Source organism: Anastrepha obliqua, chromosome 2 (genome assembly GCF_027943255.1).
Source record: "Anastrepha obliqua isolate idAnaObli1 chromosome 2, idAnaObli1_1.0, whole genome shotgun sequence".
NCBI classification, from domain to species: domain Eukaryota; kingdom Metazoa; phylum Arthropoda; class Insecta; order Diptera; family Tephritidae; genus Anastrepha; species Anastrepha obliqua.
Window position 1 is genome coordinate 111,031,816 of NC_072893.1, and position 15,924 is coordinate 111,047,739.

The window sequence follows — 15,924 nt, forward strand, 5'->3', positions numbered from 1 at the left end:
GTTCGAGAGCGTGGAGAAGTTTTGCTACTTCGGAAGTATTGTCGACTCAAGTGGAGGCTCTGACATAAATGTTGAGCAAAGAGCGTGCAAAGTGAAGTCTGCATTTGGTATTCTCGCGCCTCTATGGCAGAACAACAACATAAGCATCGGTACCAAGCTGAAAATATTCAATGCATGCGTTAATTCAGTATTGCTATATCGGTGCACTACCTGGAAGGTTACAGTGACAATTACAAAACGCCTTCAAATTTTCATCAACCGCTGCTTTCGACGCATACTATGAATCTTCTGGCCCCGTAAAACAAGTAACTCCGAGTTGCTTAGGATAACCAATCAGGTCGAGGGTGTTTGTGAAGTGCGAGAAAGGAAATAGCAATGGATTGGTCACATACTTCGAAAAGACGACAACAATGTGGCTAAACAAGCGTTAAGGAGGAACTCGTTCCAACAAATAGGGCGCTCATTTGGAAGACCTCGTACAACCTGGCGAAGATCAACCGAATCCGAAATGGCAACTCTTGGTTTATCATGGAGCGAACTTAGGGTTATAGCGCACAACGGCACTCGCTGGCGATCTGGAATTTAACTCCACAAGGAGTTAAAGGAAAACATCTGGTATATGGTAAAACAGCCTTTGTATATATAACTGTGGGTAAAAAGTAAGGTGATTTTATTTGTCAAACTTTGCGGGATTAAAATTTCGCTCTAGTTATTTTTTCATGAGTTGGCAGCACTGTTAATAACATCTGGGCCGACTTTCATGTGAATGTCATTATCAGTAATATATTTACGCTTGTGTTTACCAAACGACCAAGAGTGCATTTTTCGATTTTTACAATGTCTGATTTGATTGAGCAGAGAAGTGCCATCAAATTTTGTTTGTTAAATGAAATTTCGGCTGCGGAAACGCTTAGCATGTTGCAGAAGGCATTTGGTGATTCGAACATGTCGCAGAAAAATGTTTATAAGTGGTACAAAGACTTCAAAGAGAGTCGAGAACGTGTTGATGACTTGTAAAACCATTTTGAAAGACCATTTGGGCCTACGAAAAGTCAAATCTCGTTTGGTACCGAAAACTCTCAATTTCTTGGAAAAAAGTCGTCGCGTTATTGTGTGTGAAACAATGCTTTCAGACTATCAGGACAAGCTCAAATGCATCATTACGGGAGATGAGACTTGGATTTATGCTTACGACCCTGAAACAACCGACCAATCAAGCGAATATCGTGCTAAAGGCGAGGCCAGACCGAAAAGAGCACGTCAAAGTCGTTCAAAAATAAAGATCATGATGACAGTTTTTCTCGATTTTCGTGGTGTGGTGCACTATGAATTCCTTCCACCTGGCGAAACTGTTAATAAGGAATATTATTTGAGCGTTATGATTCGTTTACGTGAAGCAATTCATCTAAAAAGACCAGAATTATGGGCCAACAACTCTTGGTTTTTGCATCACGATAATGCACCGTCTCACACTGCACTCGTTCTTCGTGACCATTTCGCCAAAAATTCCACGCATATCGTTCCGCAACCACCGTATTCGCCTGATTTGGCTCCGTGTGACTTCTGGCTATTCCCAAAACTCAAGAGACCACTCCGGCGAACGCGTTTCGAGTCGATTGGGGAGATAAAAGCTGAATCGAAGAAGGTGCTGATGGCTATACCGGAAATGGACTATTTGGCATGTTTCGGGGATTGGAAAAATCGTTGGCATAAGTGTATTTCATCGAGAGGGGATTATTTTGAAGGGGATGAAATTGATTTTACAACCAAATTCACCTTACTTTTTGCCCCCAGTAGTATATATATATCTTTGAATACAAAATTGTTTCATAAGCGCCGCTGAATGATTTTTAGTTAATAAGGTAGAAATAATTTGAGTTGCTTGCAGACGTTACCACTTTTTAGAGATATCGAATGTTAAGTTATAAAAGAAGCCCCAATCGATTTTTTGACAATTTCACTTTACCTCGGATTTAGAAAACTTCAATATGCCCCCAACTAGAGTCCTCATTAATTTCTTAATTACAATTGGTTATATCTCGGCAATTCTAAAATACCAAACTACAGTCAATCAAATGAAATCACAGTCGAGTAAAAACTAAGGTCTCAAATGCCACTGCCATTCATTTTATATTCCATTTGACTGCTGCTACTAATTTAGTTCAATTATGTAGTATTGCCAGGCGTGCGCCTGGGCATATGCAACAGTGGCTGTTTTAGTAATTACAATTTAGATGGTTTCCAGAGGCAACCAAACATCTGCCCCACTCTTTTACCAGGACTTGTGTGTAGGTTGGTGATTGGTGAATTATGTGGCATAAATCAAGTTGAGCTGTGAATTGCAATTAGAAATGCAGGCATATGAATGCGTTGGTAATGCGCCTAAAGTCATACTACCGCACGCATTTATTGGTAAATTTTTAATTTAATGCATTAATGCTTCCGTACAAAATGCCTGAGTGACGGATCGACAATTCAAACTCTCAAATGCCATGCGACTCGACTTGATGCAACCTCCTCTGTGCGACTCTGACTTAAAATTAATTATACTTAAACACACCTATAGGTATGCTATGGAAGTGCACATTGAGTATAGTGCATGTATGTGCGTTAGTGTGTGTGTGTATGGGAGCAACTAAAATCAACCAGCAGCAAGAACAACAAAGCAGGCGCCTGAAATGCTGGCGCATCGACAAAAGCGATCATGGCGAGGACGATAGAAAGTAGTAAAGGTGGCTGTGGAGCGGCTATTGTGGACAAGTGGCAAATGTGTTTGTTGCTGCTGTGTGTGTTGTGGCTTTTGATTCCCAGCAAGTGAAGCGCAGTTTTTTGTTTTTGTAAATTTGTAAAGCTCGCTTTTCGGTCGAGTTGGCGTTACCGTTGTTGTTGTGACAATTGAAGTTTGCCATTTAGTTACTTTTCACCATTTTCCAGCCGACAAGCGAAACAAAATGCGAACGAACCGCCTGCGAGGCATTCATTTACTCAGTCAGTCAACCAGTCAGCCAACCATTCAGTTAGTCAATCAGAGAAGCGTACGATCCATTGAAATGCACAGCTGCTAATGTGTGTTGCAACTGCTACCGTAACCGCAAGTAAGTAACAACCAACTAGCAACAGAAGAAGCACCAAAAACCCAAAAAACAAAAAAAAAACTAACAAACTGGTAAGGCTGCTACAACAGCAACTATCAAATCGACAATACAAATATACCAATGGACTCAGTTTTACGTTGCATTGGCGCTGCATTGAAGTGCATTTTTTTCCTGCATGCCTTTGGCGCATTGACCATAAATGGTATTGTTGGTGGAGTTAGTTATTCAACCAGTTACTCAGTCAGTCAGCGAGCCAGTCGACCATTCGGTTGGCCATGTAAAGCTATTGCAATGCGCGTGTGGTCATCATTGTTGCAGTAGCAACTGTGGTGGCTGTTTGCGTTGCTCTTATTGTTGTTGCTGTTGTTGTTGTTGAGCCGCCAATAACAGCTGTCGGTATTTTGGATAGCACCTAAAATGCTGTTGTGCAGAAAATTGAAAAATTGTACTACTAAGCGCAGTCAAGCCGAAGTAGAAGCTGTTGGTCGGTAGTTGATGACTGAAGTTGCAACAACCGCAACAACAACATTGCTCTTTGTAGCTACATATTTTAGGTTGGCACACAGAGCGAAGAGCTGTTTATTTGAAAACTATTTATTTGGCGGCAAGAATGCCCAGTAGGCAGTGATTTATTACGTAGCAGACGAATCGCCTGATCATCTATGACGAATTCGTGCCATATTTTAGTGAGAAATTAAAAAAAAAAAAAGAATTGTTGCCTACTTTTAGGCACTGCATGCAATTATGAACTTATTTGTAAATTAGAATAAAAAGCCTTTAGAATGCTAGTCCTATAATAATTTACTAATGGTGACTAAATTCTTTTTCTAACTCAAATTGATTTTTCTTCGAGATAAATGATTGGTTTTTAAATTATTTTTCCTACAAAAAGGTTTAATTATTTATATAGAATAAGAACAATTGGAATGCGTAAGAGGTAGCCAAGAGGCAGGCACATAGGCATAGACCTTTGTAATGAGGAAGATGGAAGGCAACTCTGAAGTAATGCGAAAGCGGTTCCAGAGTGGGCGACGGTTCCAGACCAGGAGGAGTTTTCTAGTCTCCGGATATACTATTGCTGCGACGGCAGCCAGGAGGTAGCGCTGCACTATCTCTGGCGCTGCTGTATTTGTGGTCAGCGGGCAGATACCGTCACCTCAGGGCCCGGGAAGGAATGGAAGCGTGGGACTTCAAGAAGAAACACGTTATCACTAGAGTCTCGCAACAGAGATGCCAAACTGTGCTGCGGTGGCAAAGCCGTTGGGGCACTGAACCGAGTGGCAGAAACTCATTCAATCAATAGGCAAATGGGCCCTTTGGGGCCATGGATACTTACGGAGATAACTATACCGCATGGGCAAGGTAAGCGATCCCAAGTACATATACTGCGAGGCGCCGAGGGATGTCGCTGAAAGCACGTTTTTTAGCTGGGTAAAATGGCTCGTGGAAAGAGATTCTCTGAGTAAGCAGATTGGCGATATCGCGTCGAGCAACATAATAAGCAAAATGCCCGAACGCGAGGACAGCTGGAATGCGGTAAAGAGATACATCGAGGACATACTACAGAAAAGTAATATAGTCCTCGACACAGAGCAACAAAGCGAAGCCGCACAGAAGACGAGGCGATAGAGATACAAGAACACGATTCATAGCATAAAAGCTGGTTACAAATACGGAGGACCCAGAAGTAGCTGAATAGAATTGGTCTATTTCATGGATGCCGTTGAATATCGTTCTGGACCCTCCCGAACTAATACTGAAAGTAGTGCCGGAAAAGGTGTCTTCCCAGAAGGTGATATGGTACTGTTTTTGTTGTCACACAACTCAACGCAGTAGACGACGGTCGCTGTAAGTGAGAAGACATTTTGAACCTGCCTCACCCACTAAAACAAAAACAAAAAAGGTTACTAGGCGGTGCGATGTACTGTTTTAAGTGTTACTATCTGTTGGTAAATTTATTGTCTGCTCCTTCCTGTTCATAGATTCAGTTCGCATTGCTTTCAACCCCTGGCTTTCTTCCAAACTTTGAAGAACTTTTACATTCGATTACTTTTATAATATTTGCAGATCCATCCGAAGCGAGTATAGCAGGTCTATCTTAAGCTAGCTTCGTTGAACAGGCAAAGAAGAAATGATCGGTGAAAGCCACAAAAATTTGCGTTGAATTCGACAAAAAGGCATCCGATCATCTTGTATACTTGAAGCGTCCACTCTTTCGTCAGGTGACCGGAATTAGTATTCATCAAAGCCTTATGGACATGCATCCTAGTAGAATGGATGAAATGGCACGAGCAACCACGAAATTTTAAGGCTTTCTAAGCCCACATAGCCGTTTAAATTCAAGGAGTAAGGAAAAGCGCAGAATGTTCAGAATGATGCCTAATTTTGGAATTCTAGATTATTTATGGTATAAGGCTGTTTGAGATGAAGGTTAATCTTAAGACACTTCTGTCTATGCTATGTTACCTGTATGATTTCCAATACTCAAAAGATCAAAATGCGTGAAGCTTTTCGCCAGTTGAAATAACCAAGTAGATGTAGTTTTGTAATTTTTTCTTGCTGTCTGTGAGGATTGGCACAGAGCAACATTGGGTGAAGCTGGAATGGGATCAAAAGTAATTTGAACGCTAGAATTCCGTTATATTCGCTACTTTTTCAAGAGGAATCAGATAAAGTTTCTGACCACGCAAAAGTCATCCGCATGAGTCTATGGAAAACTATGGTATACCGATCAGATATTTTCAAGCAGAATTTTTACATAGGTACGTTACGAGACATAGGCTCGAGTCTCGTTGAAAGACCAAAATGAAGAAAAAGTGTTTTCTAATAGCGGTCGCCCCTTGGCAGGCAATGACAAACCTCCGAGTATATTTCTGACATGAAAAAGCTCCTCATAAAAAATGTCTGCCGTTCGGAGTCGGTTTGAAACTGTAGGTCCCTCCATTTGTGGAACATTTGAGCCTATAGATTGTTTTCTCCGTTCTGCGATTTCCTGAAATAAAGTTTTGAGTGAATCATAAATGGGATTTCCATAGCAGAATTCTTAAATACTTTTGACCAGGGACGAGTCTACTTGAGACTTATAAGAAATTTTATTTGAGACCAAAGAATCTCCGTTCTGCGATGTCATAAGATGGAGTTCTGAGGGAATCATAAAGGAGTGGGGTTTATCGCTTTTGGTAGTAGGATCTATATTACATAGGATTGAGAAACTAAATCCTATGCTGGAGCAGCCTACTGAAACTAAAATCCTCGGACAAATAAAATCCACATCGCTCTAATTACATGGATAGATCTGTAAACCACTTAAACGAATTGCTTTCAGTTCGTGTGTCGGGGTCTTAAAAGATCTATTCCAGCTTAACGTTAAGTGTTTCCAATATTCGTTCGGGTGGTTCAAAAGAGTTGTGCTACACTTTGGCTTATTTTGAGGTCTTCTTCTAACTTTGCAGTGGCCTGTGTATTTACTTGAGCGTTGGGGCTGTATGGACAAGCAGCTGCAAATAAGCTAAGTTGGCGCTAGATGGATGGTTTGAAACGCTATTTTCCAAAATTTTTCACCAAAGAAGTATGGAGAAGATTATACCGATAAGGGACTTTACTTAAACCTTCATTTAATCCAAGTTTTACCCAAGTCTCTGAGTCCGTAGAGAGCACTTTTTGAAAAATTAATTATCTAAATGCACACTAACGTGTCCTTGTGGCCTGAAGGGTATGGTGAAAAAACAAAAACAACGCCTACTTTTTCAATTCACCTACAGTGGCAATATTTGCTGAATATTTTTGGACAAAGACGAGCTGGTTTTGCAATCCGTTAATGCAGGAAATTTCAAAAGCTTTGCTTACTATCAGCTAGTTGTTGTTGCTGCTTACAACATGTTGTTGTTTCACGCATCAACAGTGCTTCTATTTTCTAGCAGCAGTAATGTGAGTAATGCCAATTTTCTTCTAACCAAAGCGCATTCGAACGCATATATGTGTATGTGTGTGTGCATGCGGAGGTGAGCGCGTGCGATACGAAATTGTAATCCACGGCCTCACTCTCAGTTGCTCCGCTCCAACCTCCTCCTTCACGCATCACCAAAAACGAAAAAGCTAAATAAATTGATTCAATGTGCGCGTCGAGCAATTTTCGCAGTTCACTCGCATTTTCCTCACTCTTTGCATTTCCCTCACTTCTCCCTTTGCTTTCAACCATCACTCACTTGCTATGGTCAACCTTTTACATGCACTTCTGCCTGGCAGTTGATTTTGGTAGGGAGTTTATTTGGCAAAATTGTTCAATAAAACGTAATTGTGTGTTTTAATGTTAGATCTAAAAAAAAAGGAGAAATTACTTGCAAATGTGCCCACAACGCGTATATAGCATACTTTTGGGTGAATTTGCCTGGTTGTAACGCAAATTTGTAAATTGCAGCCTATATTTAGGCGCATTTGAGATTTTTATTCTACCAAATGCTGTGGACTAAGCGGTGCTCAAAGCAAATTAATTTGGTGGGGGATGGGAAGTTGTTGTTGCACCTAAATAGGCACCTAAAATATGGCCATGTGAAATGGAAAATTCGTTGTCGTTGGCAATTTTTGTTGAAAATATATATTTTGGAGTGTCGGATAACCAGGTCAGTGCAGCGTTGTTGTGAGCATTGAACTAAATCCGTGCTAAAGCTTATTTATGACGGGCCTATGGCTGGATGTGAGTTGAACATTTTTGTTAGGCTGCATTATTTTTAATGTTGTAGTGTATTTTTATTGCACATATTTAAAAGCAGTTTCAACTATTCGCGGCAGTTTTGTGCTCCCTTGATATTTGGCGAAACGCTCGAATAAATAAAAATTTAATTAAGGTAAAACTTTAGAGTCGGAATTAGGAGTTTTAATTTAAATTTTTGTATTTAATTGTAAGCTGACTTTTGAGCGTGAATTTGAGTTCCATTTTGAATGAACTTATTTGTTTTTATTGTTTCTTATTTCATAAATTAATTTAACTTAATTCAATTTCATTTAATAGGTACAACTTTATTTCACTTGTTGGTGGGCGACGGTTCCAAACGAGGGTTAGTTTTTTAGTTTACGGACATACCATTGCTGGGACGACAGCTTTGATGGTGCATTAAGCTCTTTAACATAAACCTCCGCATCCACAAAAAAAAAAAAATTATTTAATTTTAGGTTTAATTTCACTTATATTTTTATTTAGTTTTGGTTATATTTTACTTCTCAACGGTTTATTTTACTTTGTTTTTATTTATCACATTTTTTCTACTTTATTATACTTTATTTAGATTAATTTATATTTTGATTTTAATTCGAATTTAAATTTAAATTAATTTTAATTTTATTCTTAATATTAATATTAATTTTATTTTTAAGTTTAATTTTAGTTTTATTTTAATGTTAATTTGAATTTTAGTTGTAATTTTAATTTTTAATTTTTAATTTAATTTTTATTTTAATTTTAATTTTAATTTTAATTTTAATTTTAATTTTAATTTTAATTTTAATTTTAATTTTAATTTTAATTTTAATTTTAATTTTAATTTTAATTTTAATTTTAATTTTAATTTTAATTTTAATTTTAATTTTAATTTTAATTTTAATTTTAATTTTAATTTTAATTTTAATTTTAATTTTAATTTTAATTTTAATTTTAATTTTAATTTTAATTTTAATTTTAATTTTAATTTTAATTTTAATTTTAATTTTAATTTTAATTTTAATTTTAATTTTAATTTGAATTTGAATTTGAATTTGAATTTGAATTTGAATTTGAATTTGAATTTGAATTTGAATTTGAATTTGAATTTGAATTTGAATTTGAATTTGAATTTGAATTTGAATTTGAATTTGAATTTGAATTTGAATTTGAATTTGAATTTTAATTTTAATTTTAATTTCAATTTCAATTTCAATTTTAATTTGAATTTGAATTTGAATTTGAATTTGAATTTGAATTTGAATTTGAATTTGAATTTGAATTTGAATTTGAATTTGAATTTGAATTTGAATTTGAATTTGAATTTGAATTTAAATTTGAACTTGAATTAAAATTTACTTTTGGTTGGTTGGTTGGTTTAAGGGGACCCCGCATCGGAGTGCCACATGGATCGCAAGTTGGGTCCGTTGTGTTGCGCTAGAGCTCATTATGTTATATGATTTCCCCACCTAACCGAGATTTTTATTGTTCATTTTGGTCAAAGATATTAATTCGTTTCGAGAATTTAATGAGAGATTCGATTTTCAGGTTCGAGAGTACTGAAAGATTGTCAATTGTTGGAGAGCCTAGAAGAGCGAGTCGACTTCTGGCTAGACCGGGACAACTGCACAGCAAATGTTTGCTCGATACTTCCTCATCTTCGTCCTCGCAGTATCTGTACAGGTCGTTTTGAGGAACCCCGAGCCGACGTGCGTGAGTGCCCAAAAGGCAGTGGCCGGTGATAGGAGATATTATATGCCTTAGTTCGTGTTTCGAAAGACTTATAAGGGGTTTTGTCTGTTTCAGATTGTAGGATGGCCAGATTTGTCTGGTCGTAACGCAAGTAGTTTCCACTCGCCACTTCCGATCAGCAATGCTGTGAAATTCTCGATCGATGAGCATTTTACATGTTTACAATTTTAATTTTAATTTTAATTTTGATTTTAATTTTAATATTAATCTTAATTTTAGTTTTAATTTTAATTTGAATTAAAATTTACTTTTAATTTATTATATTTTATTGTGTTATAGTTTTAATGTTAATGTATTGTTGACCTTGATTTAAATTTAGTTTATTTTATTTAAAACTAATTATACTTATTATTTAATTTTGATCTAAATTTATATATCCTCTATTTTATTTTGTTTTACTCTTTCAAATTTAGTTTAACTTCAACTTAATTTTTAATTTAATTTATATTTACATTATTTAGTTTAATTAAATTTAATTAAAAGTAATTTTCCGTTACTTTATTTCAAAAATTTTTTTTTGGTTTTAACTTGAATTTTAAATTTAAATGAGATTTAAATTCATTTTATTTAATTTAAAAAAATGTATTTTAATTTTTTTTAATTTCCTTTCTCTAATTTCTTTACTTTAAATGTGGTTTTGGAAAGAGGCAGCTAAAGGCCGTTATAAAAATAGGAGAAAAAAAATTGGAGGAACTCCGGGAAAATCTGATTAGCAACCCCTGTGGACTTGGGTACTAGATTGTGGTGAAGAAACTTGTAGCCAGGATACCTATACCGGAATTAAACTGAAGCGCGATTGACTACATCATAAAATAACTGTTTCCAAGTCACGAAACTTAAAAAGAACAAGGCACCAATCCTGGATGGAGAACCCGCAGAAGTCCTCAAGGAGATTGCAAAAATGGGACCAGAAGTCTTACTAGAGAGAGTATAAGAGATGGAATATTCCCAGAAATCTGGAAAAGCTGCAGCTCGTGCTAATAAGAAGGAGGAAAGCTAACTCGAATCTCGCATCAGCATATCGGACATTATGCAAGGCAAACTCCTTGAGAGGCTGATCAAGCCTCAACTGGCCGCAGCCATAGATAACGCCGGAGGCCTATCAGCAAGACAGTACGGCTTTAGACGCGGAAAATCTACAATAGAAGCAATCGACTGTAAAAGCGTAGGACTAACGTAACAGGGCAATACTCAATGCAGAAGCATAGTCTTCCTTGCTATCATGGATATAAGGAACGCTTTTAACAGCGTGAATGGATGGACATGTTAGCCGCCTTAGAGTTAAGGTTGAAAACTCCGGCATAGCTACAGCGCATAATGAGAAATTACTGGCGGGGCCGCAAACTCGTCTATCAAACCCCAGAGTGTTTTCGGTGTATAGACGTCACATCAGGCGCGCCACAGTTCCGACTTGTGGAACATCAGCTACAATGAGATATTTTAATAGAAATGCGTGATAGAACCTTTCTAGTCGGATACGCAGACGACATCGCCGATGTCATCACACCACGAAACCTTGAAGAAGCGTGTAGAAAACTGTGCCCTCAAATTAGCCACAGAAAAGGCGCAGCTAATACTTCTAACCAAAAAACAAATCCCGTTAGAAGTTAGCATGCAAACTTGCTCGCTAACCACAAAAAAGGTTCTGAAATACCTAATCATAAGACTGGGCCCAAGACCAACTTTCTGTGTTCAAATAAAACACGCAACAGTGAAAGCCGCCAAGATGACATCCCTACTCAGTATACTGATGGTAAGCATAGGCCGACCAGAGATTTAACGATGGCTACTACGCTCTCGGTTCTCTTAGCCAGAGCTGAATTGTGCGCTCCATTGTACGGAGCAAATGCGCTAAAGGCAAATTACCGATGTAAGCTCCTAGCATCGGTACAACGAATGGAAGGTCTGAGAGTTGTGTCTGCCGATAGTACAGTTTCAAGGCCAGCTGTTGAAGTGGTAAGCGGTTCAATACCGACAAGTTTACTAGCCGTTGATAGGAAAAAGTAATAATAAAATACGTCACTATATGGTACAGCAGGAACTTTGGTGAAGTTAAGTTAAGCCGAAACGCTTTCGGGTATTTTCAGAAATACTCCGGGTGAAAAAGCAGGACCTGGACGCATGCACTTAGGTATAAACCTTTGTAATGAGGAAGATGGAACGCCACTTTGAAGTTATGTGAAAGCGGTTCCAGGCTGGGCGACGGTTCCATACGAGGGAAAGTTTTTCAGTTTCCACACATACCATTGCTGCGACGGCAGCTTTGACGATGCATTTTCGGCATTTTTAAACTCCTCATCCGGGGGGGAAGAGAAAAAATGTATGCTTATTTGAATTAAAATTAAGACGAATATTGAATTTAAATTTCTATATTTTATATTAACGTCCATTTCATAAGCATTTAAATTACAGAATAGGCTTATTAATTCCTTTTGTTAAAATTCATGTTGCTAATAAGCCCAAAGGTATGCAACATGTAAAACATTCACATACCCATTCACATACCCAAAAACGGAATTCGTCATGGTAACACTGTTTTCATATTTTTATTTGCTTTATTATTTCTAGAGAATTGCTGCTATTCTGTTAATAAGTTCAAGTGGAATGTATGTACATATATATGTTTGTATATATAAGTATTTGCAACTTGCCTAAAGTTATGCCATTTAATAGAAAATGCAAATATAAATTGCCATTATAATTGTTGAGGTATTTAATGGTATACTAAATTCCAAATTTTTAAATTTATTTGTTGTATTAAAATCACTTAATAGTTGTTGTATATAAACACAAAATATGCAGCAGTTTATTGCAAATGAAATTATGAGTACTTATTGTGGTATTTATGCGAAATTTATTTCAAAATTTAACTGGAGGAAATGACTTTACGATACATTAAACCATAATTGATAAAAACTTTGGTCAATAAATTGGAAGGTGTGATAAAATTTAAATCAAAACATGAGGGGAAAGGGTGAAGAGTACATAAAAGTTGCTACATTTGGGCATTTGCAAATATTTTAGATTCAAGTCCTTTTTGAAAAACTTTGGTTTCAAAATACGTTTTTTGGAAATATCTCGACCGCAGCGTCATTTAGTGAGTCTGAGTACATCTCTTAGAAATGCATGCCCTGGCATACATTATTTTGCTCCAAGTCACTCACATAGATGCACTGGGCCTCCGCATAAACGATTCAAAAACTAAAATTTTGTGCACTGCAAAAGTTTAAAATGAATGTAAACCTGCCATATTGATCGACAGTTACACTTTTGAGCGAGTGGTATGGTTCAAATACTTTGGTTCTAACATCTCTGCGAACGGAACAGCCAAACAAGAAGTGAGTGCAAGGCTTCAAGCACTTATTTTCGCTATATAAGGCTCAAGATTCTTCATTTATTTCTAAGCAAATGAAGCTGAAACTCTATAAAACAAAAATGAGCTCTTATGCATGTGAAACTTGGCAGATGAGTAAGGCTGATGAAGTAAACCTGAATATATTTGAGCCAAAAATTCTATGCCGCATTCTTGGACCGATGCGGAAAGAACACGTCAAGTATCGCCTACGTTACAACGATGAATGCCTCGTTGAGCTTAACGACTTTCAAATCCTCAAAGTGCTCAGTACTTAGTTTTTGCTTGGGTAGTACCGAGGGTCTTTACCGCCTTCCAGGCACGTGAGGAGACATCTCTTCAACTATTCTGACGAGATCTAGAACAAAACGAACCTACAACTACTGTACCCGGCAGTATATGGACGTATCCTAAATGACATTCATCGGGAGACACTTACCACCTTACTAAACTCCCGACCTCTGAATGCCACCATCGGAGTCCAACCGCCACCTATTGAAGATGAAGAGTTTCAGTTGTTGTTGTTGTTGTTGTTGTTGTTGTTGTAGCAGCCTAAACATTCCCCATACTTACATACAGGGAATGCTGCTGGAGTGACAGTCCTTGGCCGGATATAAAGCCGGGTCGTTTCGGTAACGTAGAACCGACTGTCGTGGAAACGATGAGTTTCAGTCGGGAGACCCGCATAACTTTGGCACAATTACGTTCTGGATACTGTAGGAGACTTCTAACTCCTACCCGACATACCCAACATATGTCCACCATGTGAAAACACTCCGCACAACACTAACCACTTCTTACATGCCCCATCAAACCTACTCACCTCTGGATCCAAACTGTCGAAACAGCACGTTAGATGAGCTAGAAGAACACGACCGGTAACTACATTTCACTAACAGGGTTCAGTAAGATGTTACAACAACAACAACTTCTAAATCGCTGACTACATAAAACTTCAGCATCTTAAGGGGGCTGGACGTGTTCTGAGGATGAACCCGAATGGAATTGCAAAAAATATTTAAAATAGCAAGCTGTGTGTGCCTTATAAAAGGGGACGACCAAGGAAAACCTGTATTAATATAGTTAATGACGAGGCTAAGATCATTGGACTGAAAAAATGGAGGATATCTGCAAAGCATCGAGATTTTTGGTGGAAGTTATTGAGGGAAGTCAAGATTCCCGCCAACAATGATGATGATGTAACTCACAAATGTTTAAGGAATGAACGAAATCGGTCCTCAAATATGGTTTTTAAAGAGCTTATTTTAATTCACATATCCACAGATCAAAGTCGTTACTTAAGGTATAATAAAAATATGTATTTGTGTATGCATATTTTGAAATTTCTTTAATAAATTTTATTTAACATTATTTACTTAAACCGAAAATAAAAATAGATGCAACACAAAGCAAATATGAATTAAATGAAGTATAAAAATGGAAATTAATATTAAATCTACGTCAATGCAAATTTTGGCAAACATTTCATTTGATTTTTTTTTTGTTCTAAGTAAATATAAAGGAAGTTAGTAAAATACTTAGCATAGAAATGTTTGACATTCGCATTTGTAGTGTTAGTAAACTAGTTCCACTGTGAATGTATTCGCCAAGGAGATTATCGTAACTGTTGTAAGTGAATTGGAAATGTGTTTGCGAGAATGAATACGAATTACGACGGCACACAAACGGCGAGTGATATGCATGAGCAGATGAGCGAGAAGAAGCTAAGCATAAATGAGTATTTATTAAAATACGAGTAATGAGTGGGAGTGGAATGTTTACAAATACGTAATAGTAGGTGAAATGGAGGTTTGCAGAAGGGAATCTAGCGCAATTTAGTAGTTGAAGAGGTAATGCAAGTACTGAATTTCAGAAGCTGAGATGCTGATTTTTTAAAGCAAGATTTAATATAAAATTATGTTAATATGATAAATTATTGCGTATGAAAAAGACTAAAAAATCTAGTGTGAGAAAATCATTCTTTAATTATTCATTTTAGGCTTACGACAATACTTGTAAATCTATACTAATGAGCAGAGTTTAAAATTATTAATAAAATTATTAATACAGAAAAACGAAAATATTGTTAGATTAATATAATTTATCTCAGGAATGAACAACTAATTTTAAGGGAAACACTAAATATTTCAAACGCAAAAAATTTTAGAAAAATATGCAAATCAACAACAACAAAAATAAAACTATTAAGTAAAACTGTATTATTGTTTTAAGCGCAAATTACGTAACGTGCGTGGCTAAGGGAATAATCTTTTTATAAAATGCAATACAGCGGCGCTTCCAAATGACTATATATTTTTGGTTAAGGGATTATACTACGATTACCAAAGGCATGTCAAGGTACGCTTACAATTCTATTAACACAAGAAAATTACAATTTGCCGCAAATGATGCATGAATTAATAAAATCACTAAGAGTTTACAGTGGCGTTAAGCTAATGAAATTTGGCAACATTGCACGTTAGTGGGGCTTGCAAGCCAAGACAGTTGCATTAATGGTTTGTGTGCGCGCTAAGTTGATGGAATTAGGGCCATGCCTCATGTGCCGGGTGCGGCTAATACAACAAATTAAGTACAATAAATTTTATAGAGAGTTCTCTGTGTCACAATGGTAAGGACTATTGCACTAGTATGTTTTTATTTATTGGCAACCAAAAACAAACCAATCAACTAAATATGGCTCATTTTTTAGGCACACAAACAATAGCGTGCGCGCAAGCGCCGAGCGAAAGAGATAGTGAGTGTTGTAGTACACTTACACAGTAGGTAATCTACGTCCTTTGGAATCATACAGTGGATAATAGTATTTGTTCCTAAATTTATAAAAAAGAGTGTAATAAGAGAATAAAATAAATTAATAGCGCAAATTAAATATACTGAAATATTTAATTTTTTTTTTTTTGTAGAAATAAAGTGTTTACACGGTGTTTGCATTATAAAATTTTATACATATAAATTACATTAATAACACTGGTTTACAGCCAAAATGCACCAGAGACGCCGTTATGAAATTC

General features: G+C 36.7%; 1 protein-coding gene across 5 annotated transcripts in view; it reads right to left on the reverse strand.

The window, feature by feature from the left end:
- Positions 1-15,924, reverse strand: part of LOC129239527 (fasciclin-2) — a 158,277-nt gene that overhangs the window by 82,476 nt on the left and 59,877 nt on the right. For 3 of the 5 annotated variants that reach the window (XM_054875068.1, XM_054875070.1, XM_054875072.1), the window contains exon 3: positions 15,670-15,723. The exons of the other annotated variants lie outside the window; for them this stretch is intronic. In XM_054875068.1, the coding sequence (XP_054731043.1) occupies positions 15,670-15,723 (54 nt within the window). The remainder of the gene's footprint in view (positions 1-15,669; positions 15,724-15,924) is intronic. 5 annotated transcript variants of the gene reach the window in all.